Source organism: Poecilia mexicana, unplaced genomic scaffold (genome assembly GCF_051168715.1).
Source record: "Poecilia mexicana isolate PSO_F unplaced genomic scaffold, ASM5116871v1 scaffold_6, whole genome shotgun sequence".
Lineage (NCBI taxonomy): Eukaryota > Metazoa > Chordata > Actinopteri > Cyprinodontiformes > Poeciliidae > Poecilia > Poecilia mexicana.
This window is the reverse complement of record NW_028263375.1, coordinates 10,699,217-10,724,682: the sequence shown is the minus strand read 5'-3', so window position 1 is coordinate 10,724,682 and position 25,466 is coordinate 10,699,217. Positions and strand designations below refer to the sequence as shown.

Genomic DNA, 25,466 nt, shown 5'->3' with positions numbered 1-25,466 from the left:
TCTAAAATGATCCGTTCAGTCCCAGTTTTACTATGGATTGATGTCACTTCATAGGTTTTTTCTTTTTTTAACAGCTATTGCTAACAAAAGCCAAATAAAATCTGCCTTGTATTCCACAGATTAATAATGGGCACAAGACCTGAGAGGTGTAACTCATAGGAAATTTAAGTACATCTTCAAAAAGAACGTTACCTCCACTAGCAAAATAATACGCACATTTTTAGACAAAAACACAAAGTCAATAAACTTAAAATAATAGAAACCAAATTATGTTCCCAAATCCTTTGGGAGTTTATGATACACACATATAATGACATAAATATAAATATATAAAAACCGCAGACAAACACATATAGCAACATACAGAGGACAGACGTTGCATGTTTAAATTTCTGTGTTGCATTGACAAACAGTTGGTTTTACAGAAATAATAAAAGAAGAGACATGAGATCTTCACTGGCATGGCTGGCACTGAGGTACAAATGTTAATAGATGTTACATTTAATTCCCTTCCACACACGCTTGGAGAAAAAAGCTCTAAGTTCATACATCATGAAAATAGGAGTCACAAAGAGAAAAACCAAATTAGAAAAATAAGACAACAAAAGCATGAGAGAGGACAGAAATGAATAGAGGATAATACAAAGGATCTTGTTGATGGACACCTAAGACAGCACTCCATTTAAATGACTGGTCAAGGCACATGAAGAAGTCGAACACTGAAAAACAGTTAAGAGACAAACAAGCAAGGACAGAAACATGGCGAAAGAGAAAAAAAATGAGCAGACGGATAGAAGATTCACAAATTACAAAGAGACACAAATAATAAAGACTTTAGACAGAAAAGACCAAAAAAAAGGAGAGAAATACACAAGCAAGTTGATTGTTTAGAAATCTGTTTTAGTAGAGATAGCAAGTATAACCAGCATGAACAGTATGAAAACAAAAACCAAAGAGAGTGAGATCATAACAAACACCAGCACGTTAGAGAGAAAAACAGAGCTGCAAGAAAAGATAGGAAGGAAGGAAGGAAAGCCTGCAAACACAAGATAGGCTTAGTTTTGTCAGTCTGATAAGAATCAAAGAATAAAAGACAAAAAATTAAAATGAAACACAGAGCTACAGACAATATCTTTAAGAGAAGACAAAGGAGCAAACATGCTAAAAGGAGAGAGAGAGAGCACAAAGAAAAAAGAAAAAGACAATAAATACAATTGATCATCAGGATAAAGTGAACAAGAAACATCTTTTTTGATGCGGAGAGTTTAAAATAACTTATAGATGAGGTATAGAAAGAGAAATAAGGTGATATACCATTCAAAACTATAACTTCACTAAAACCATGAGAGGGGACAAATAATAAGAACATAGGAAGAGCACATTTAGAGTGTTACAAAAGAGGACATCAAAAATTCAGCATCTACGGATGATACAAGTTGTTTTTAAACCAGCCTGATTTTCCAGCATTTTAGCAACACTCTAAAAGTGTGGAGTGGGAACACGGGGCCAAAGCACAAACCGGCATTGGCTACATGTGCATATTTCATATATGCAAGTAGTTGTCACTCAGAGCGAGTGAAGGCAATGCCCTGGACAGGCCATAAAACAAGGAGCCCATAAAACGTCTGTCTGTCTGGCCAGCATTCTCTATCGAGCTTTTCGCCGAGAGGAAGTGCGCGCTCTTTGTTGGTTGCGCTAAAACAACCTCCAAATTTGGATGAGAATCGATGTTGAATGCAATAATGTGTGCATTTTTGCAAAGGACAAAGACAGAACTGACTGAAGGAAAGTATACTGACAAATAGACAGACAGAAAAGGCAAGCAAACAAGACAAGGAAACACTTCAACCAGCAGGGGGGGGCGGGAGGGAAAAAAGGGAGGGAAGTTACCATTTCATGAAGGACAGGGGTTGTTCTTTAGTGATTGGTGTTAGTAGGAGAAGCTCTTAAAAGTACACACCCCAGTTAAAGTGCAGAGCTTTTGTGAGGTAAAAAAAATTAGGCCAAGAAAAAAAACAACTTTTTCCACATTTATTGTGACATTTATTCTGTGCTATTCAACTGAAAAGCAACAACAACATAAAAAACTGATAGAATGAATAAAAAAGGTAGAACAACATGATTGAATAACTGCACTCTTCACATTTTCAGGCTCCCTCTGATTTAATTTCAATCAGTGTTCTTTGGTATGTGTTGATTAGCATGTCGTGACTTTGTCAAGATAAGGTTCTCCGAATCTATCAGATTGTGGGGGTGCTGACGGTCTTCAACCTTACCTGGGTGATCCCACAGATTTTCTACCAATTTTATTTTATGAGCCAGTGAGGCCATTTCAAAACTTTCATTTACTTCCCATGAAGTCATTCCTCATTTGAGCTGGAAGTATGCTTGGAATATCAAGCAGTGTAATCACCTTCATCGTTCTAGCAAACAACTGAAGGCTGTGGATTATAACTCTTATTTAAAATAGATTGTGATATCAACTGTTTCCATCCAATGTCTTAAAATGTCAACTTTAGCTTAGTCTGTATCATATTCTTCACAAGCTTTTGGGAGATTTTACTCAGGCTTGGAAGCTTTTGGATGAAATCCCCACCAGACCCTCTGAAGTGACCCTCAAGGCCGATTCAAAGGATGCTCAGCAAAGGGCGGTGGGATGCTGGATCACACTGCCAGCATGAAACCCCAGGACAAAAGTAAGACTGAATTCTTCTGCTACAAGGGTGGGATTGTTCATCATACTGACCAGTGGCAGATTCAAGGTTGTGGAGAATTTAAAAGACGAGGAACCCACTGGGATGGATTGCAGCCTTATGTCATTTTTCCTCCTTTCAGAGTTAGAGACTTCTCCACATGCCAAGACTTTACAACCATTACAACCTGAATTTGTTGACTGCTAAAGTTTTTATTGCTCTAGGTCCCTTTAAACTGATCTAAGATGGAATAACACGATAGAATAGATCGTGATAGAATAAATTATGACTTTTAACAGAAGATGAAAACATGAAAAAATCAGAAAAAGATCAAATGTAACAGGAGAACATTATTCCTGGTTAATCAGAGTCGCTACAATTGATGGCAGGTATCAATGCAAAGAAATTAAGCAATAGTTTAAAGAAGTGCAGACTGCTACAACCCGCTTTCAGTTGAACAGTTCAGGATGCATATCAAATAAAAGTTGGAAAAGTTTTGGTTTAACTGCTCTCATCACAAAACCCTGGGATTTTAAAAAGAGTGTGCACACTTGAAATCCACTGTACTGTGTATTTGTTGCCAAGGGGTGTTTTTTTTTTTTTTTGTTTCACTTTCTTGCACTACATCTAAACTAGAGTGAGAGAGGAGAGGGAGATGCTGGGTAAAGATATGACAGTCTACAGCGAGGAGAGACTGGTAGGGATTGAAGTAAAGCAGTGCACCTCCCGCCTCCTCCATCTCCCAAGTATCGACGGGAGACGAATGTCTTCAATTATTAACTCTCCCTCATGCTTCATTCAGAGTTTCAGTGCATTCTCAGGTAAGAGCCAGAGCAGCCAAAGGTGGTCCTGGGCTCTCTGCCTCCAGGCTGTTGAAACAAAGTGGCTGCGGCTGCAGATCTCCAGGAGGAACTAAGTTTTCTTCTCCAGATTTGCACTCTGCATCAAAATGAAATCTGATTCCAATTTTTTTTTTTTTTTTTTTTTTTTAAGAAAGCAATATTAATTTTGGCAGATGGCAGAACAGCAACTGATATTTTGGTGCCAATGCTTTCTTTATCATCCAACCCTTCAGGGGACTGCTATGGTAGATGTGGCTCTGGAAAGCCTGCAGTAGTCTACAATGTCCAGTGGGAGGCAGAGTGGGTTCAAATCAGATTCTGCCACAGCTAAGACACAGAAAGTGGGCTGTTGGCATAGCAACGACTCTTGAAATATAGACCATATATATATATTTATATATATGGGGTTGGGAGGATGTTTGGGGTGTGTCTGACAAGAGGATGTTGGGAGTGGACTCAAGGGTGTGTTTGAAAACGGGGGCGGTGGGCACAGGGACGGGTGGGTGCAACACACAAGCAAACACACTGAGAACAAAGAAGATAAGGTTTAGGATATATGACAGGTACGGGTGAGAGCCTCGCAGACACATATTCACGTGAACGGACATATGGAGGCAGGCAGGCATACTTTGGGTTTCACCGTCCTGTGATACTATCCTGTTTCGTTACCTGACCGAGGGCCAGCAGCTCGAAGAGAGGGGCAAGGGGGGCAAAGACACTCCACTTCTAGGCTGGAGAGAGACGCGAGAAAGAGAGCCCAACCCAGACCCTCCACCCCCCACTTTTTTCTTTTTTTTTTTTTCCAAACATTCAGTCTTCCACTCTTCTGCAAACACTCAAACAAACATGCTGAGACCATGGAGTGATGTATTTCAACATCTATGCTCAATTTCATTGCCACCCACTTGATCTATCATGCGTTGGGAGTGCAGCTCACTTCCAAGGATCGTAGTGAGAACTGCCGCACGTTGTTGGCTTACATAAGTCATCATCCACATGAACCACATCAGCATTCACATTAGAGTCAGACCTGCTGTCATTCTTCAAAAGCTGCAGCAAATCCTTGGAATGACTTAGTAAATAAGGTTACGTTCAGTGTCAACTAATTACTTCCTGCATGCTGGAATGGTAATTTAGCCTAAAATAGGTTTATTTAGTGAAATCCTATTTCAGTAATACATATCAAATTCTTATGATTCTTTTATTGTACATTAGCCGAAAACAGAAAAGATGAAAATTCAAAAATTCCTACTTAGAGTTGCAGATAAGGAACAAGGGGCTGGACTTTAAGAATTTGATATTGAGGTTTGTCTTCTATCAATCAGGCAGCTGAATGCAATTCCATGCCACACTTTTCAGATTCTTATATAAAACAGAAAAAAAAGAAAATAAAAGATGAAGGCGATTTAGATTTTTCTTTTTACTCATACTTAAAATTGTACTTTGCGTTGGTTTATCACATTAACTCTCAATAAAAAATGCTGACATTTAATTTTTTTGTGTTGTAATGTGCCAAAATAAGGAAACGCTAAAACAATATTAATACTTTAGTAAAATGCTGTAAATATTGGAGTTTTTAAGGGTCTTTAATGACTTCACAACAACCCTGTTAAGTGAAGTTGTTCAGTGAGCACACGAAAATCGCTGATGACAAATGGTACGTGTAATTACTCCTGGAACTTAAGGTGCGCTTAGTGTCTCCTTTATGTACCGCAGCTCACTGTTCTGCTTTCGTTTACAGCCTCCCAATACTTCCTGCAATTTTGCATTCATGCCTCAGAGTCTATCACGGCAACTACCTCATCATCCCAAGCAATATCAGCAACACAAAGTCATGAGGGGGGGGAGGGAGACCATTTTCAGAGGTCCAATAAGACTCCAAATCCAAAATAGAGTTTGCTGTAAATGTTTTGAATCCTTATTTATCTCAGAGATTGCCTGAGGATGAGGCAGCTGCATTTATCAAACCTGCTCTGAGACGAGGTACAGAAGTCCTGAGTTAATGCTCCTAATAGCTCCTCTCCTAGTTCACCATCCATCTAGCTATCTAAATATATATATATATATATATATATGTGAGAATCTGTTTCTGCACAAACCTGCTGGGTAGAGATCCACCTTCAGCTACAACACAAATGTGAAGTCGACTCTCTCTCTCAATTCTGAACGCTCCTATTGAAGAACGATGGATTTGTACTTTGAACTTTCTACCATTCTCCACTGGCCTGTAACTGCATGCACTGGTGTATGAACACACTGCCCCCTCCTTTTCGTCCTCTCCTTTTGCCGTGGCTAAATGCTATCTTCCTACCCCTGTGTTGGCATGCAGCTGAATACATTTCGACATTCCTCCAGTGATGTGCGGATGAACGCGGCGGCCTCAGGGAGCCCCTGCCTTGGGGACAGTCTTAAGCAGAGCCCCTGAAGACCCCGTTGATTAGTCAGGCTTAGAAAGCCCTCGTCACAGGAGGAAGGCTGTATCAGACTAGCAAGGCATGGAATAATCAATTTATGTGTTTATGTACAAATTCTGATAGAGATTACAAGCATTTTTTTCCCCTGTAATATTTAAAAAAGCTTGTAGGGGAACATTTAAGTTGTTTTGTAAAGATCCACTAAGAGCACAGTGACCGACATGTACAAGTAAAAAGCCAAACATAAGAAAGAAAAAAACAACAAACATTGCAGTCCACACTAAAGTAATAAATACTAAGTAAAAATCTGCTTCAGATGAAAAGCAACTAAACGGAAAGAAGTATATAACAGAAAATAAAAATGCAGAAAAAAACTAAGAGTATATACAGATAAAATAGACATTTCATTATAAAAAAACGGATTGAAAATATGCACAATGTTGAAATAAATGCAAGGAAATAAACAATCAATAATAAAATAATAAAAAATAAAGATATAGAACAAAAGTGCAAAGAATAACCTCTCACAAACACAAAGCAGAAAATATTTCCCAAAATAATATTTTTTATTTCCTTTTTTAATGCAGTTTTTTTTCTTCTTCTTTTTTCCTGAGCTACCCTGTGGATGACCGACAGCTACGCTGCACACAGCGTCCCACAGAATAGAAAGGTTCAACTCTTTATGAGAGTAATGAAATTAATTACCCATTGTGAACTTAAATAAGCACACATTAATATTGATTTAGCTCATAACCCCTATCCACTGTCTTTCAGATCAATTTAAGCTCATTAATAATGAAATGATGTTACACGGCCCACATAGCAATAAACACAGCAAATTTCTCTGAGTGCATCGTGTCTTTACGGCACACAAATATGCATCCCTGTCCAATAATAAAAAAAATGCCTTGACTGGCTTACACAGAATTATGTAATATGCATGGATGAATAATTAAAGGACCACAGGCAAGTGGATTGAATGTTAATGTGGCACAAAGATGCGTATCCCTCCTACTTGGTACTGTGGCCCGGTTCTCATTGGACCGCTCAATCGCTGCTCCGAGGGGATCTGGACTGAAAGCTCTCTTTACAGCGATGAGCGGCCGAAGAGAACCTGCAGAATATGTTCACTGAGTTGTAACTGAATTGTTTGAGCGAAGACCAATGAGGCATTAAGCAGCAACTCTAGCATACTAATTGGGCCTTCTTAGAAAACACAACTTACGGATGCGCCTGGTAGATAAACCTCTCATCATACAACCTTTCCTCCCTGTCACTGGTCAGAAAGTCTCTATCAGTTGGGCCGGGTCTCCTGCAGTTCGAACTGTCGGTCTGCTCTGCTGCACTTCATAAACGTGCCACCGCAGAGCGCTTTCACCCGGCTACAGCACACACAAGGTCAGTGAATTATGAATATCGGACACAACAACGCCATCTTGCCCTTAACCAGAGACGTGGAGCAGAAATATGAACAAAAGAGTTATTTTTGTTTGGGCCTCAGAAACTTCAGATAGATTTCACTAGGGCTAAAACGATCAATTGCGTTAATCGTGATTAATCGGTCATAGTCGGTAACTAATTTAGTAATTGATTAATCATTAACTGGAGTATATAGAATCTAAAAAAAGGTCATTAGCTGCAACAACGTACGTAGTCAGAGCAGTAATTAGGTCAAAACTGTTCAGAAAACAAATACATTTTGCATTTGCATTCTCCTCAAGTGGAATTTTTAGCTTCGCCAAGTTCAAATTCTGTAAAATAAATTAAGCACTTTTTGCTATCCAATTTTTAAAGAAATAATAATTGTCAGTATTTTTTTTAGCTGCAGATGCATCCTTTGCTGCAAGCATACACTAAAGGAACGCTTATTACATAAAATTTTCTTATTCATAAAAGCAATTTAACTATTTGCATCTTTTAATGAATTTCAAATACCACGTAAAAATGGTTTAACTGGTTCAATGAAAAATCAGTAGAATGTACCTATTTTCTTAACCAATTAATCAATTAATCATCAGAATAACCGATAGAATTATCAATTACCGAAATATACATTAGTTACAACCTTACATTTCACTGCGACCAAGGTTAAATAATATGAGTAAGATGCTAAAAGAAATCTATTATTGAAGCAATAATCTCCAATCTCAGTTATTTGAATTATTGTGCCAACACAGCAACGTAAAAATATTTCAGTATTCATTAATCTCCAGTAAGTGCAGTTTTTAATGATAAGCTCAATCTGTTATGTATTAAAGATCACCAGTTAATGACACAAATAAATTGAAACTGGATATCTCAGAACTGAGTTTAAGTTTTGCATACATCAAAGCTTCGTTTACATTTTTTAATGAGGCTTTGCAGAATCTGCTGGAACGCTACATGAAGCAAGAGCTGCTTACAAGAACCAACATATATATATATATATATATATATATATATATATATATATATATATATATATATATATATATATATATATATATATCTGAGTAAACTAAATTAAAGTTGCTACTGGCTGCTTGACCAACCAGTTTTAGTTGGACACATCAGCTAGTAGAGAGATGTAATTTTGTCCCTGGCACTGATTGTGCCAATATGTTATAGCTGCCTTACCCAATCAAATAAACTGCAGATGTTTTTGACTGTAGCAGTGATGTGTTTAAACCGAAACCAGTGAATTCAATGCAGGCGGAGATGAGTGATGAGAGTGACTCTGTTTCAAAGTGGTGAACAGGATGGGCAGAGGGGTGAGAGGTGAATGAAATTGCGGTTTTGTTTCTATATGCTATAAGGGAAACTGATGATGTCATTCTTAGACGTCTGTGAAAGCAGCGCTGAGGCCAAGAGGGATAAAACACTCCCTGTAAGCTCACACTTTACATTTCAAATCATTTCTGGAATGAATCTACAGCAGTTTGTTGTTGCGCGCAGACTGTAAGCTGTCAGTCGTTCCGTTTGTAAGTCAGAGAAATTAAATGAGCCGCAGGTTAATCCTGCGAATGCCGGAATGCACTCAGTCGCTGATAATCAAGGTGGATCCTGGGGGCTACACGCTGCTTCCCACTTACTGTTTGGTCTATTAGCAGATTTCACAATCCATTTGTAAAGGTTTCTCAGTTTACACACAAAAAAAAAAGCTAGAAAAGACAAAAGCCGCATGCATGGCAAATTGCACAGAAGAGAATTGTTTGTAGGCTGTGTGGGTGTTGCAGCGTTGATGATCACTAAACAGATTTCTGCACACAAAAGCTACATTTGGGTCGGTTTGTGAAACCGTGATGAAAAGACAAACCAGATTTTGGCAAAGGGATGCTTTAAAGGTAAAAATGTACGATGAGGAAGGGAGATCTATGTTTTAAGAGGCTTCCTAAAAGAGCAATGTGGAATTTATAAGAAAATAGTTGCAATATACTAAGTATCAGATTTTGTGTTGGCCTATCACATCAAACCCCACCCCTAAAAAACTCTGCATTGACGATTTGTGGTTGCAACATGACAAGATATGAAACAAGGTAATAAGAGGAATACAATGGCAAGGCATTAAATCTGTTTTACCCTCATGTTAGATTCAAGATGTACTTCAGGATTAATTCGCCCTCTTCTACCATTTTGTTTTAAGGCGTGTCACCAAATTATTACAAAAACAGATGGAGGTTAAATCAACCTAACCGGGGTGCAGACGAAAAAAACTGAGCATCTCACATGCGTGAGAGGGCTGGAGAAAAGAAAGGACTTAACATTGGCTCTGTGGTGCGAAATCCAGATAATCTGGACGACCATCAAGGGATAAAAAAATGGCGTGAGCTATTTGCTTAACATGGCCCTCCCCCTGTAGTCGCTTATTAAAACTGGTCTGGTTCCACAACAGAATCCAGAGATAATTATTTCTGGAGACGGGAAGATTGCAAGCGAGCAAGGCTGGTGCATCCTCACAGACGAGTGGAAATATTTTTGACTCCGAGTGTGTAACTTGGCTGACGAGGAAAGGGGTTATTTTTGGCTGCATGTTTATGTAAGTGACTAACGTGTTGTAGAATAATGAGGAGCCTCTCTGGGCCCTCTGCAGAGCTGCAGAGACGAGACTCTCAGAGCGGCGGAGGGTGATTGAAGGAAGCTAATGAGCACGAGGGAAAAAGAAGAACACAGGCGCGGGAAGGGCTGGGATAATAAAAAGCATGAAAATGCAAAAGGAAATACGACAATTACCAGCGGGAGGTCTCAGACAGGAGTAAAAAGACTGAAAAAAAAAAAAATAGGGAGGAAAATGGTGAGAGAAAATGTCATTGTGATAGAGAAAATGATTATGGTGATCATGGAAAATGAAAGACCACTGGCATGGGAAAACACAGTTTTATCTGATCGTTTAAAATGTTGCCTCTAAACACGTAATAAAGGAGTAGAGTGCCAGTGAGCATCTCACTCCAGTGGTTTAGAAGCTCATTACTTCTTTACAGCTAAAACCTGAAACGTTTTATCTCTTTTACTGATCTCACCATTACATGAGTGTTTCCAGTTTTACGTTGCAAAGTCTGGACATATTTTTATAACTGCAACAGACTGTGAAAGGCTATTTCAGGTGCACAATCACTGGGGCGGGGGAATGGACTTTGCTCTACATGAGTTCTGAAATCATGTCACATTTCACTCTCATGCAGTTGCTTCACACACATGCTCACAAACACTCTCTCTTCTCATACAATATCTGGTACCTCTTCTCAGGAGGGGGCGCCTGATTGGCTGGTGGTGCTGCCTGCGCCGTTTCCTGCAGGTCAGGGATATTGGCAAAGTCATCTTGCTCTGCCACACCAATGGCCAAAGCCAGGACCACCAGCTTTCCTTCACTGGCTCCCAGTAAAGACAAAAAAAAAAAAAAATACAGCAGACAGAAAGAGGGGCAAGAAAAAGATTGCGGAAGCCCAAAGGAGAAAAGGAATTGAGCATGAAGAAGAAGGAGAGATCATTTTAGGTTAGCAGAAGGAAGAAAGGAAGTTTTGAAAGAGGCAGTGGAACAAAAGACCAAAATCAGAGAAAACAGACAAAGTGATCAAAACAACAAAAAAACACAACACAACCAAACACCCCTGCAGTAAGCAATCTGACCAGGGAAGGATATTAGGAAGAAAATCAAAGGCCAAATTCAAGAATTTCTAAGTACTTTTGCGACACACAGATTCACACTTCATATTTGGCTTTTCACCTACAGGAGCTTCTTTTTAGTGACTTTGCTGGGTTTTAGATTACATTTCTGCAGGATGACATGCTCAGCTGTGCAGAGCTCTTTAAAGAAACAACATTCGCCTAAATTAAATAAGGCTGGTGGAGGTGCAGAAAACTCCCATGTTTACAGGAAAATATATGAGGAAGCGTCAGATGTAATGGCCATGGTGGAAGCATTGTGGTCAGAAACTGGGAAAGGCTTTTACTATTTTCACAATTTGCAAAAACGCAGCATCATGGGATTGAAATTATTATTCTGGTGTGAAGAGGATCTAATATTTTTCATTTTGTGTACTTAAAATTATATATACGTAAAAAAGAAAGTATAAACTCCTATAAACTAAATTAGGGATCCAACACAGTTTGGAAAAACTTGAAATGTTATTATTTGTATGGTGAAAGTAAATAAGCGCGTGGAAAAATGTCTGTATTTATAGACTTCATTCCGTATCTGATTGCCTTAATGTTGTGACTATTTATTTCCTTCCTTTCTTTATCGTTTTGTTACTTCTGTCCTTTTTTCCATTCCAACTTTGTACACTCCTGTTTAATTTTCAGCTTTCCTTTTACATTTTCTTTTTTGTGTCGTCCTTACCGACTGTTTTTTCAGGTAAATTCATATCTTATATATTTCTTTTACTTTATTTTAAAGGTTCATAAAGACTGAACTCTGGAAACTTGAGTCTAGAAAAGTCTGAAGTTGCTTCATAAAACATGTTGGATCCTAAAAAGCAAGTGGAATTAAAGATGTAAAACCAAATTTGCTTGTTCTCCAAATACTATCAAATCTAAAAACAGATGTGTTAAAATGCATAAACAGATATATTCATTTGGTTAAAATCAGTAAATGTGAAGTGATGTGTAAATTAGCCAAAAAGCATTGAAAACGATTTGCAAAATAACCCAATTTCACATTTGACAGGCGTTGTCAGCAACTTGTGTTAATCTGAAAGGGTTTTATGAGACCTATAGAGCTCAGGAACTACAGTCTTTGATGCATAACAGGCAGATTATTTAACAAACTTGAAGTCAATGTGCAAAAAAGCTTCATTCATGGGGGGAAAAAAGGGGTTATATTTTGAAGTTCAGGTTAATATCTCTCCAAAGCTTGACGGCAACATATTTTCTCAGCCGCCGAGATACCGTAACGCAGTGAGGGACTTAAGCTATAGAACGGCAGGTTTGGATGACAGTAAGCAGGGAAGGGAGGCAGTGATGAGGAGGCCTGGGAATTAAGGAATGAGGGGATGAGGGAAGAGAAAGTGGTAGGATTTGTAGAGCAGCTGTGGCGGTCCACAGAAGATGAAATGAGAAGAGTGAGAGAGCAGTGACCCAGAAAACGACGAAACACGGCGTACACCTCCAGATACTCCATCTTTCAAATAGAAACAATTAGTCCAGATCTTCCTAATGAGGTTTAATTAAATCTTAACTGTGGAGAAAGACGCCCCGAATGTTCTGTGTAAAAAAGGCGAATGTGGAGGGAAAGCAGAAGGAACCTAAAAAAAAAACAACTAGACAAATTACTGAAGGTGGGTGTGGATGTGTAGACGTCTTTAAACATGCAAGCTGCTAAATATCACATCCATTAGGAATCATTAAATAATCAGCTTGTTGTCTATGAAATGTGAATACACACTCTACCTGTTGTCAGCACACTTCTTTAAACCTGCAGTGACATTAAGCTAAATGACATTAGTGTTCAGAAACCAAGCAGTTAATAACGAGCTGACAAAAAACTGTCAAAATATCTGATGGATGAACCTTTTTGCTTTCCCAAGATTCCAATCTCCATCGTATTTTTAAAAGAATAATGTGATTCTCTCAAGATTTAGAACACATTTGGAGTCAGCACTAAACATTTCAACTAAAGATTATGAAATACATTTATAAGAAAGAATTAATAATCAAGAAACAAGGAACCACATGGAAAACTGATTAAAAATCTAAAATTTATCAGTGTGGAAAAACCTCAAAATTATCTGAGTGCTAAATTCTATCACCTTCTTTCATCTTACAGGGGATGGAGGATAAGAAATCAGGATTATGTCTTGATTTATCAGTTCAGGAGCAAAACCACCACAAAAGAAACAGGAAAAAAAAATCACTTTTAACATCTTCTGAGTAGCATGTGAACTTGTTAATGTTCCCTGAACCGTTTATGTCTCTGCTCATGCAACTCCATCTTCTCTTAATGCTTTGAGCTGTCACACAATGCTAATCCTTCAGAAAACCTAACATATCATAGTTCTTTATATCAATATCTCAAAGAGTTTGCAAATGAGAATCATGCACAAAAAAAGTCAATTACACCTCGGCTCTGAAGCCTGAAATTGTGTTTTAAGAGTTGTTTCCAGCTATTGTAAAGCAATAGGATGTTGGTTCGCTTCTCCTCTCTTGTCGTTGCAAAATATAATTCAGAGGCGTCCCTTCACCTAAGGTACAAATACATTTTGCATATTAACTGCACAATAGGGCTGTTGTAAACGAATATTTTAGTAATCGAGTAATCTATCGATTATTCTTACGATTAATCGAGTAATCGGATAAAAAAAATTATAAAATGAAATATTGGTAAATCTGGCATAATACCGGTGTTACTATCAGATATCAATATCAGTCCAATTGTTCATATTTGAGCATCCCTAACAGTTGCTTTTTTGTAGTTTAGAAAACTAACCTGTAACAATAATAGCTCACTTTCTAAGTTAACCAGAAGAAAAGTTATAGAAAAATCTGAAATTATATTGAATTTAATAACAAAGAGGCAGGCTCACAAATATGCTTATAAAAAATGTCTACAATCCAGCTTTTAGTTTATGTATTCATCTTCAGTGAGTTTAATAGATTAATTAAACTCACCTTGCCACCTAACCTGTCACGCTTTGGGTTTGAAAATACGGGAAATGCCGCCTGGAGTGGGAGGAGAGGGCGAATGAACGAACGTAAGATGGGATGGAGGGGAGGAAATAGACCAGCGGACTGACGAACCGTTAGACCGGGGGACGAACACGGGGGGAAGCAATACGGGATATTTACGACACCTTCACTGGTCTCACTCAGAAACTCATCTACCAGCCATGTACGATGCGCTACGCCACCCGTTTCTTCAGACCGGGATATGACATTTATTGTGCGGTTCGTCGGTAAAGCTACATTTACACGGTAAGCATCAGCTACTCAGCCGCCCGCCCTGTTCAGGCTATCCGCTCACCTCAGCGCTCTTCCCGCCGTTCGCTTTCAACCAGCAGCCCCGGAGGAGAAATGCTGCCGTACTCCAGGCATTCCCCCAGTCATTTTAAGGATGCTTATTGGTTCCCCAAAAACGATAAAAAGTCGGGCATTATCATCAATCAATAAAATCCCCACGGGCCAATCTTGAAGATTGGACTTTATGCCGCTGAGACTTAGCTTTTGTCAACAACTCAGAGACGGAAGTGAGAGCTCCGCGCAACGCAAATGAAGTCCCGGCCGGAACACGGTGCGCTAACTAATAAAACATAAATTAACGAAGCTTCGAGGCAGGTAAATTTTCCTCGAGGAATTTTAGTAATCGAGGTACTCGAATCATTCGAGGAATCGTTTCAGCCCTACTGCACAACTTCCCTTTGTGTGTGTTTCTCTCCAGCTGGGGAGTTTTTGGCGTTTCCAATGTTGGAAGCGTTACATTAAGTTGAGTTGATGAGCCCTAGGAAAAACTTTGAAGACTATCAAAACTGAATAAAAAGTTCAGATTTATTTTTGATGCCTTGGTGCGATTCGGTCTTAGTTACAAACACAACTTGCTATTTCTACTACTTAGCAAAATAGTTCATTTTAGATGCAATTTGAATAATGAATGTGTGTTTAAAGTGCAGGCTATAATTTTAATTGCAGGCTGCTCACATACAAATTTTGTTTCCATGAAGCACCCTCTTTTTCAAGGGGCAAATTGGAACATTTAAAAGCTGTGAACAGGGAAGTGCTGCATTATTGTTTCCTCCGCCCCCAAGCACATTAAAGGTCCAAGCTGATTCGAAGTGCGATATGTTTATTTGGAAGCTGTCACTGTGAACTCACAATATGCAATTAAGAAGCTCAAGGCGTGCCGTACTTAATGAGAAAAAAAGAAATCAAGAGAGACGGCAGGAACTCTGAGGTCGGCCGAGTAAACAGCAACACTGAAAAGGTCTGGATTCTCACTGAAGACGGCAGTTACAGATGATCACAGCATTGTTTTTTAAGGTAAAAAAAAAAAAAAAAGAATGAATAAACCCCTCAGAACATCAGCCAGGTGAAAAAAAACACTCTTCAAGAGGTAAACATATCATTTTCAATGTCTACCATGCAAATCATTCATGAAACTCAAGCATAGAAAAGCTTAGTTATAGTCAGCCAAAGAGAGATGTATTGAAAAGCTAGATCTGCTCTGGAACAATATACCTGGACAGATGCAGCTTATCAACATTTACCAGATTGATTAAAAAAAAAAAAAAAAAAAAAAAACCAACACACAGATCACAGAGTGGAACGAGTGTAGATAGAAAATAATACCAGCTGGTTTCATGATTACCTGACAAATAATATTTTAAGTTTCCATTTCTTATAGGAAGGCGGTGTCCGCTCAAATTTAAATTCTGCAAAGTTGATGAGACAGTTCAGCGCAAACTATCAAGGCAATGGCCCAAAATAATACTATGAAGGTAGGCCAGGGATTTCTAAAAGAAAAATAGGGTATAGTCCAGGGACGGCTGAGCCAAACAGCTGATCCAGTGTGATGGAAATGCTCAAAGCAGAACTCCAGGCAGAGAAACGAGAGCTGACAAAGCTGCACAATGCAAACCCATTGGTCAGAGTGTCTTTTGTAGATTCAAGATGTCAAGTAGTCACTGACTGCTACAGTTCTTAGCAACGGCTTATCCAATTCTAATATTTTGTTAATAAGCCTTTTGATGAGACAAGTAAGTTTACATTTAGTAATAATTATGACCTTTTTTTATTGTTTTGAATGTTCTGGTCTCAATTTGTGGACAGAGACGAAAAGGTGTGTGAGAACAGCTCAGCCTACAGACTGGACTCAGTTACAGCTGGTTCTGTCAGGAGGAATATTCTGAAATTCTAGCAAACTATTATAAACAGATTTTAAAACGTTTGAACTAAGTCAGAAATTTCTTTATACTAAAGAAAATTTCCCAAAACTTTTGAATTTACAGCAAAAAGTAAAAAACTTCTCTAACATTTACATTAACATGACATTGATTCTCATAAGTGTTTGTACATTTTGACGACGTGCGGTCCAAAAGAGATTCCATCACCTTAAAAAGTTGCTTCGTGAAATGTCCTCCAACTGCAAACATTATAATCACATTTAAAACTTTGTGCTTTAAACCCGTAACATAATTCTAACGATAAGTGTTTCGATACTGCCGATAACCACGACAACAGAAACCTGTGACCAGGTCCAAATGGACCTGACTGCATCTATTTGTGGAGAAGCACTTGCTGACTACTTGTAGCGCTGGTTAAAAATCACTGGATTATGCAACATGATATGGTGCTTACATTGATACAGTAAGCATAATGGCTGTTGCATGCCTCTTCTCTCATTACCCTTTATGTACGGGCATTTACACTCAGGACTCTCTTGAAAGCACTTCGCTCAACGCACCAGACATTAAGGACGCTGAGGTGAGAGAGGGAGGGGGATGTCAATGGAGCTGGGGTGAATTATTGATTTCCAGCCAAAAAGAATGGAGATAGGTCTCCAAAGTAATCCATTTAGTCCAAGTTCTCCAAAGGCAAGAGATCTGTGTCAATGACATCAACACTTTCATTAGGCAATGATTCACCCAAACAGGGAATCTAGCCAAGATTAAAATTAACTGTCTTCAGCAAAGGGTCATGTCTATTACTGCCCCCTCTGTGCCATCAATCATGCGAGACGCTGATGTTCCAGAGGCGGAAACACACCAACAATGACCTTAAATTCGCATTTACAACAATGAGTGCAACGGTTGATGATCATGGAGCATATTGTCAGTGACCTTGGAGGCCGCGCGCTGTGCTGCATCGCTGATGCCCACTTTAGCCACCGGCATTAGCTCAGCTGTGACATCCATGGGAAGGCTTCAGAGAACACAAAGAAAGAGGGAATGGATGGAGAGAGGCTACAGTGAAGCTGATTCAGTGCACACTGAACACATGCTGCACCTTGACAGTGTCCTTGCTCATCTGTCCCTTCATCACACTCCTCCTCTCTTATCTGCCCTCCCCACCTCCTCCGGGCAGGGAGTTACAATATGTTGCAGAAGTAATGGTGCTGGTGACATGAGATCAATGCGGCAGGGTTAACTCAAATCCACACACAGCTGCTCAGCCATTGTTCTTAAACTGATGCAGAGTGACATGTTAGGCTGCCTTATGATCAGCCTGACTTCCAAAAGCATTGATACTCCCTAAACCTTGGTAAATGGTGGTAAATGGTCATTAACCACAATTTTTTATGCATTTTGTTAAATTTTGGTTTGATGAGCCAACAATGAGTAGTGCATAACTGTAAAGTGAATGGGACATAATACCTTCCAAATGTTATATTTTTTTTTCTATTTTCACAAATAAAACTTTAAAATATATGCTTTGACCTTGTATAACCAAAGCTTTATTGAACCATCTTTCACTGCAGTTACAGATGTAAGTCTTTAGGGTACCAAAGTGTGAACACCGTCATTCAACTTTTGACACTGGATTTAGTTCTGGACATTGGGCCATTATAACGTAAAAAATACTGTACTTTTATCTAAAGCTTCCTGTTGGTTGGTTGTAATTATCACCTGAGACTTCAACAGCTTCTAACAGAGATTTTTTCCTCCAAGATCGCTCTACGTTGAGCTTCATCCATTTTCAAGTATGATCCGCCTCCCTGTCCATGCTGAAGAAAAGCATACCCACACCATAATGCTGCCACTACCGTGTATCGTCACAAGACAGGGTGAATTAGAGGTAATGTCCAGTGTTATTTACCCTTTTCATTCAGCAAAACATGCTCTCAGGACATTGTTTTCCCAATGGTCAGAACTGAACTGGATAAAACAGCTTTTAAATTTTCCACCCCAGCCACCTAGAATAATTTGCAGAAGGATTTAAAGTTATATAATAACTTAGAGCAACTTAAATCAATTCTAAAAAAAACAAGAGATCAGATTAGTTTGCATCTGTAACTGCCTTAATGTTTGGTTATGCAATTGCTCTTGGTTATGGTCTTGTATTTTGGATTTAATACAAGACCTTTTTAATGCTGCTATCTTGGCCAGGTCAAGATAGCAGCTCTTGAGGAGGTTATTAATCTCACTGAGATATTTTTCCTGGTTAAATAAAGGATGGGTACATAGCTTTGCTCTGTTCTGAATAATTATCGTAGTGAATGTGTAGAGGCCTGGTATGGAGACACTCATGTTACTCAGGTGTATTGGAAAGAGGATGCGTTTAAAAAATTTCAAGATTGCAGCATTTTTTTTGAGGACTTGTCTTTCTAGCAAAACACAGATGCTTCTGGTTGTGACGGGGAAGAAAATTGAAAAGTTCAGTGGGTGTGGACACTTCAACAAAACATTCAAGGTTTGAACAGATTGGACACAAGAAGCAGATAAGTTGACAAAACTTCTGCTTCATATGAAACGTGGATAAAAATAACCAAACCGGATGAGACATGTGTGAAGATAAATATATTCTAGCTCTTCCTACCACCATCTCAGGAATGTAATTAAGTAAGCGCCGTTCTGTTACAGCGATTGCAGGCAGACAGGCTGAATGCCAACAAAACAGATGTTACTGTTCAGCAGAGCATGCAGTGGAACCATTTAACAATCCTCCGACAGAACGAGAACCCACAGTATGTCACACTTTCCTGTCATTCTTCAGGCAGGACTTTCTAAATAATAATAATAATAAAAAAATAGACTCAGTACTTTTTATGTTTTCAATGAGTAGCTTATTGTTTTATCACAGCTCATTAGAGGCACGTCATCTGTGAATGTTGTTGTAAACTGACATTGTTGAGACATTTAAATGCTTTCCCTGGGATGCCTATAATCTCTAATATTAAGGTGAATAAATGTAGTCAATTAATTGGTTTTAATAAAGGCAAGAATCTATACTGCAGGCTTAAAGCTCAAATTCAACATCTTATTACATATTTACATGTACTGCTCTATGCTTATTAGCTTTTTTAATTGCACTTTTATAGCCCCATTTATTGAGTCCTTATTTGTTTTAAGCTTCATTAGCTCACATTACCATGATCAGCTCCTGTAATGGATTGGGGGAGGTGCAGGGACTTAGCTCAGCTTTTTTTCTAAATCTATAATACTTTACACCGGTAAAGTCTGGAATAAATTACATTAATACTGATTCTTTTTGTCACAGATTGTTATCTGTGATGCATTTAAAATAGCAAAAACACTCAATCTTACTAGTTTTTTTATTTTTATTTATTTATTTTTTTTGGTCTAGTTCCTGGTGCAAATATTTTTGATCCACTTCAAGTAACCCAACACGAACTTACAGGTTACTTTTTAGGAAAATATAAAAGCTTGTTTTAAGTCAATAATTCCTTAATATTGATTTTAAAAAGGATTAGTTTCACTGGCAGATTTCTTCGGTGTTGTCTTCTTCACATTTAAGAAGACATTTTTCACATGTTACAAGAAAAAACAAATCTGTCAGTGGAATTATAACTATTTATCAATATTGTTGACTTAATCTTGCTGAAAGGTTACTTGTAAGTTGGTTTTGTCTCACTTCAAGTGGGCCAATACATCTACACCAAAAACAGGAGAAAAAATGCTTGGTAAGCTCTCTTAAAACCAGGAAGTATCTAAACTGTATGAATGACAACACATCTATATGCATAGTATCTGGTGGGGTATGGTTGTAAACATCTACAGACTGTTGTCTTGATAAGAAAAAAAGACAGACCATTTTCGAGACAATATGTCAAATGGATGTGTGGTGACACAAAGAAGATGGATTGCAAAATCTTTCTACAAAGATCATTGATGCAGGAAACATTGGTGAGCTCAGTGGAAGTAAAAGGGTCAAGAGGACAGATTTCTTCCTACCTACCAAAAGCAGTCTTTCTGTTGGAAACAGTATTTGTCTCAGGATTATGAAACAATTGGATTCCTGGATTTAAAGCAAGGAACAACCTTAAGCTGAAGAAGGACAAAAAGCAGTTAATGTTAGAGCTACTGCAAATCTCACGCAGAAGGTAAAACAGTGAGACTGTGAAGGAACTGTATCTGAGCATGAAGTTAATCAGATAAAAAAATTACCTTCTTTTGCAACAATTTTTAATTTTGTATGTCCTCTGTCAGTGCAAACATGTCTGATGTCCACAGATAACAGCTTAAATTTTTCTGTGTCAGAGCAAAATGAAGAAAATACTGTTTTAATACAACTTCAATCTGATTGGTAAATCAGTAATTTAATGCCCTTTTTATCCACATGTAAGGTAAGCGTGAAGTGACTTAAGGCAAAACCAAGTTAATGCGAGAAAAACTAACAGCAGACAAAGTTTGAATGGTTTTTTAAGAACATGTTTTGACAGCTACATTATAATAGCACAGCTAAATACTAAAAAATGCTTAAGACTATAAAAAGAGAATATACCTGCCTAAACACTTCACATCAAGCTGATATAAGGCAAATTATTCTGGTAAATTGTTGGGAGTAAGGTGCTGACACATGTCTGTGCATTATCAGAGTCAGAATGCTGGACTGGCACAGAAATTACAAAGTCTAACTGAATACTGTCAGAAATTCAGCATTTCACATAACTCTATCACAAGCAGGCATGAGGAAGAAGCATTCACAAAAGTTGAAAAGCAAAAGTTGCCAAAATAATGGTTTCCATCCTTCAAAATCCCAAGGTTTCAGTTCAAGACTCTAAAGTAAAAAGGCTAAGGGTTAAAAATACAACACAATAAATGTTGTCCTCACAACTCTCCATTAATACTAGCAGTCATCCATTAAAAATATCAGGCGTTAAGTGTAGGTAGCAAGCTATATATTCAACTTAACAACTTAAATTAGATTATCTAAAACAAAGCAATGGGAAGAGCACTTCAGTGTTTTTAAATTTAAACTCATCAATTCTATACTGCAGTGAGAAATAATGGCTAAAGTGTTGTACCCATGACTGGATAAAAAGGTATGAACTACATACAGAACAAACTGAATTTCAGAAAGAATCACATTTACCCATTTTCATCTAAGTTTCCAGAATGTAGGACCTCCACAGGATGACCAGAAACCATGATGCTTGGGTGACCGTTGACTAGTAAGGCTGAAAAATAGGCCTAAACTCAGTTTATCTGAGCTCCTGCATAAAGAATCTCAATTATATATATGTAAATACTTATGGTGAACTTTGATAACACTGCATCATTTTATTGCTTTATTCTTATAGTCCCTTTTACTGTTTTACTGCTGGTTTGTTTATTAGTCCTTATTCTTTCATTGCTACAAGCTTTAATAGAGTTTGTTGATTAAAGTATTTGAACAGAAAGGTAAAATATTCTGTAAATACATTCTTATATTTTGGAGATAAGTTCATATGTCCTAAAACTGTAGCTGCAACTGTCGATGATATTTACTAAAAGTTACTATAGAAGTAATTACTGAACTGAGCTCCACTGCCATGTTCTCTTAGAGACATCAGCACACTTGCAAAGACAAATATAATTCATTGTATTTTGAGAAAAACAAGTAATATCCTTCCCTGGATATTTGATGCAAACATACAGAAAACACCTGAAGGATGAGAATCTATAGGCTGTAGATTATGCACTGGTTAGTACTGAAGCATTTAAAGTTATTTTACTGAAAACTATTCAATTCTGAAAAGAAGTACACATTAAAAGATGTACCTTACACAAATATATAACAATATATACATAGCACAGTCTGACAGACAACAGCTATTATTGTTTATTTATGAGTAAAGGAAGGTTTTTAGAGACTTACAGGAAGGACTTGACATCCAGGCCCCGGTTCTTCATCTGGTCCATCATGTAATCCCAGCTGCCAGGGTTGCCACGAGAGCGCCCTCCTGCTCCGCCTCCCCTATAACGTGAGGCGGCTGCTCCCGCTGCGCCGCCCCGTGCACCCCGGCCACCGCCTCGTGTACCTGCACCCCCACCCTCACCACTGTTACCACCACCATCTCCTCTCCCTGCCCCACCACCTCCCCCAGGCTGTCCAGGTCCTGTGTGTAACTGTCCCAAGCTTTGGGATGTGGTAGGCGGGTGGCTGAGACCCGGCCCCGATGGATGGATGAGGGGCTGCTGCAGACTCTGCTGCCGCAGCAGCGTCCGAGGCCGGGAGGGAATGTGCTCCAGCGTGGAGGCATAGGATAAGACTGGATCGCCAAAGCTGGGAGGGCAGAGGAGTAGCGAGGAAAGAGAGCGGGTTGACGGCCAGGGCCGGCAGAGAATTGGTTTGTGAGGACGTGGGAGAGAGTCCGATGTTGTAGAGGAGTATGAGGAACCATGACAGGCGGAGGTGGTTGGGTCAGGGCAGAAGGTGGTGAGGAGAGGTGAGGAATCATCCGAGATTAGACAAAGAGGTCGAGGGCATTGGGGAGGTATTGGAGACAAAGACAGGTTGGCATCCGGGCAGAAGCAGGAAAGTTCATCCAAACAGGAAGTTGAAGGTTGTGTGATCGGAGAGGAGGGAGGAGGTGCGGTGGTATTTGAGGTCAAAGTGGAGGAGGGATCAGAGAAAGGAGTGTTGGGAGGCGGAGAAAGGAGGAGGAGGAGAGAAAAAGAGAGCAACATGAGGCAGCAGCTGTAACAGCAGTAGCAAAAATAGCAGTAAAAGGTGCAGCCGGAGTGATGATCGGCATGCGACATGTGCTGCTCGTGGTGCTGAGTTGAGCAGTGAGTCTGCGTCGGACGCGAGTGTGCCTTGCGTGGCTGTGTGGCTTGAGCATGCTGTTTGTATGGAGGTGAGCTTCGCAGCGGCAGCGGTCGGATGTTGACCGTCCGTACAGGCGTATTGCGGCTCTGAGCGGCACGGCCACATCGCGGGGTGCGCGTCGAGGCTTTACTGCTTCCAGGCTTCGCCGTCGAGAGTTTTGTGGTTCGACGAGAAATTCCCATTTCTTCTACTCGCCTGTCAACATTTCCACCTCTGATAGCCTCTCCTCATTTCTCTCTAAGTATTTTTGGTCTTTTAAACACATGCAGGACCTCTAGAGAGATCCTGACAGCCAACCAACTTCTACAGCAAGACTCCCTCCCTCTCTCAGTCTCCTAATTTCCACTCCTCCCCTTCTTAAATTCTGTTTAACTGATTAATTGCCTTGCCTAAAATGACTCAAACCACTATCCCACAATGCAATTAGAAGTTCTTTGTCTGCCTACATATACATCACTCTTGTGTTTTGCAGATTCTACAGTACTTCTCATCCTCTCATTTTCAAGTTTGTTCTCCTAACTAAATATAACTTCCTCTCTTGGATCGCTGTGTAACCCAGACTACCAGAACTAGGTCATGAGAGAGCTATTCCCATCAGTTCGTGCAGTTTGCATTACCTCATCCAGCACAATTTACATGCAGCTTTTCTTGTGATATTCACCGTACCTAACAGCTACACATAAAAGGATGAAAAAAAAGTTCAATGGATGCCTTGCAAAAGTAAACCAGTTAGTAAGAAAGAGGTAAACGATGGGAGAGCGGGCAGGGCAGAGGAGATGGTGACAGACCAGTGGAGAACGATGGGAGCACAGGCTGACGATGGAGGAGAGATGGGAAGAAACAGGGGTGCGAGACACAAACACAGGAGACACACAGACACTCATAGCGGCCTGAAAATAGAATCCAATTACAGACAGGGGCAAAAAGAAAGATGAGAGGAGGAGAAAAGGAGGGAGCGAGGTAGTGATGAGCGTAAATGTGTTGTGGAGGAAGAAATCGCAGGCATGAAGTGTCAACGGAATGTGAAGAAAATCACAGCACCCGCGTTTAACTGCCTCATTTACAGAAGACTGAATATAGCCCCGACATCATGTCAGACGTCACAGATGAGGTATTTGTACAGTCAATGGCCGACACAGTTTACATTGTAAGTTCAAGTCTTAATTAAAAAGGGAAGTAAGAGAATTGCGACAATTCAAGTTTGAGAGAAAGAGAGGATTTATATATTCCTAGTTACCTTAACCTTGCTGGTAGCATGTAAGTCCTACTCTCATGAAGATATTACACACACCCAAGCAGTCTCTAAATCTATATAAGAGTGCTTTTGTAACTAGTTACTGTCTCAGGGTTCTGAAAAGGTCGGCATCAGGTTCCCGACTAACCTCAAGTCCCAATTATCTGTTTCAGCATGTTTTACCCTTATTCATCTCAGGTTCACTTGCAGATAGTTTGAGAAAGAGCTGGATTAGCGCATGAAGTTTTTTTCTATACTCATTGTCTGCGCAAGACTCCACTAAAGATGAAAAAACAGTAATGTACCCAAAATCTATAATGAAGCAGTCATCAGGTAGAAAAATCTCCTCTATCCAGTCAATAGGTCCAATTAAAAGAATGTTTACTGAGAAAAATGTTAGCGTGTTCAATGTCTGCTTAAATATAATTTATCTTTCAACATGTAGCAATGAGACGATAAGAAATGTGCAAACCGGATGCATAGCAACAACTGGAAGAACTGTCATGGATGAAAAGAAAGTGGCTTCATACTGTGAGGGGTGTTGAGAGTACATTGTTTGTTCCCAAATTAAAGTCATTTATGTGATAATTGATGCTGCTAAAGGGATAAAACCCAAAAGAACTACATCTTTTGCGAGTCAGGTGTGCATTTTGCAACTGAAGCGTTGATTTTTATAACCTCTGGTTCTGAACTCACTTGGTAGGTCTTAATCCTCCGGACTGCATGTGGCTTTGGACGGTCTGCCACTTCCCAGCCTTCACTCCCTCTGTCACCATGCTCTTCACGCTGTCACTGCGATAAGGACCCCCCCCTGCACCCCCATGCCCAGCTGCGGCAGCCCCCTTCTGCCCCCCTGACACTGCCCCACTGAGGGACAAGAGATGATGTAGAGATCCCAAAGTAGACATAGGGTTCAGAAGAGGGGGACAATGATGGGCAGAGAAGAGAAAGACCAAAGAGAGTGAGAAAGACACACACACACAAAAAAAAACAGATTGAGAAACCACATGGTTAAGGAGGTGAGACCGATCGGTGGACTGTGTGAAGGGGCAGACCCAGGTTTCAAGGTCAAATAGAAAGCAGGTGAATGAAAGTGGTCTGGAGTCCA

General features: G+C 39.4%; 1 protein-coding gene across 1 annotated transcript in view; it reads right to left on the bottom strand.

Annotated features, from left to right (window-relative positions):
• Window positions 1-23,830, bottom strand: part of LOC106930767 (uncharacterized) — a 37,112-nt gene extending 13,282 nt beyond the window's left edge. Inside the window, exons 1-2 of the mRNA XM_088006237.1 lie at window positions 22,171-23,830; window positions 10,662-10,793 (exon numbers count right to left, since the gene is read on the bottom strand). Coding sequence (XP_087862363.1) covers window positions 10,662-10,793; window positions 22,171-23,306 — 1,268 coding nt within the window. The 5' untranslated portion in view covers window positions 23,307-23,830. The remainder of the gene's footprint in view (window positions 1-10,661; window positions 10,794-22,170) is intronic.
• Between the last annotated feature and the right edge of the window lie 1,636 nt (window positions 23,831-25,466).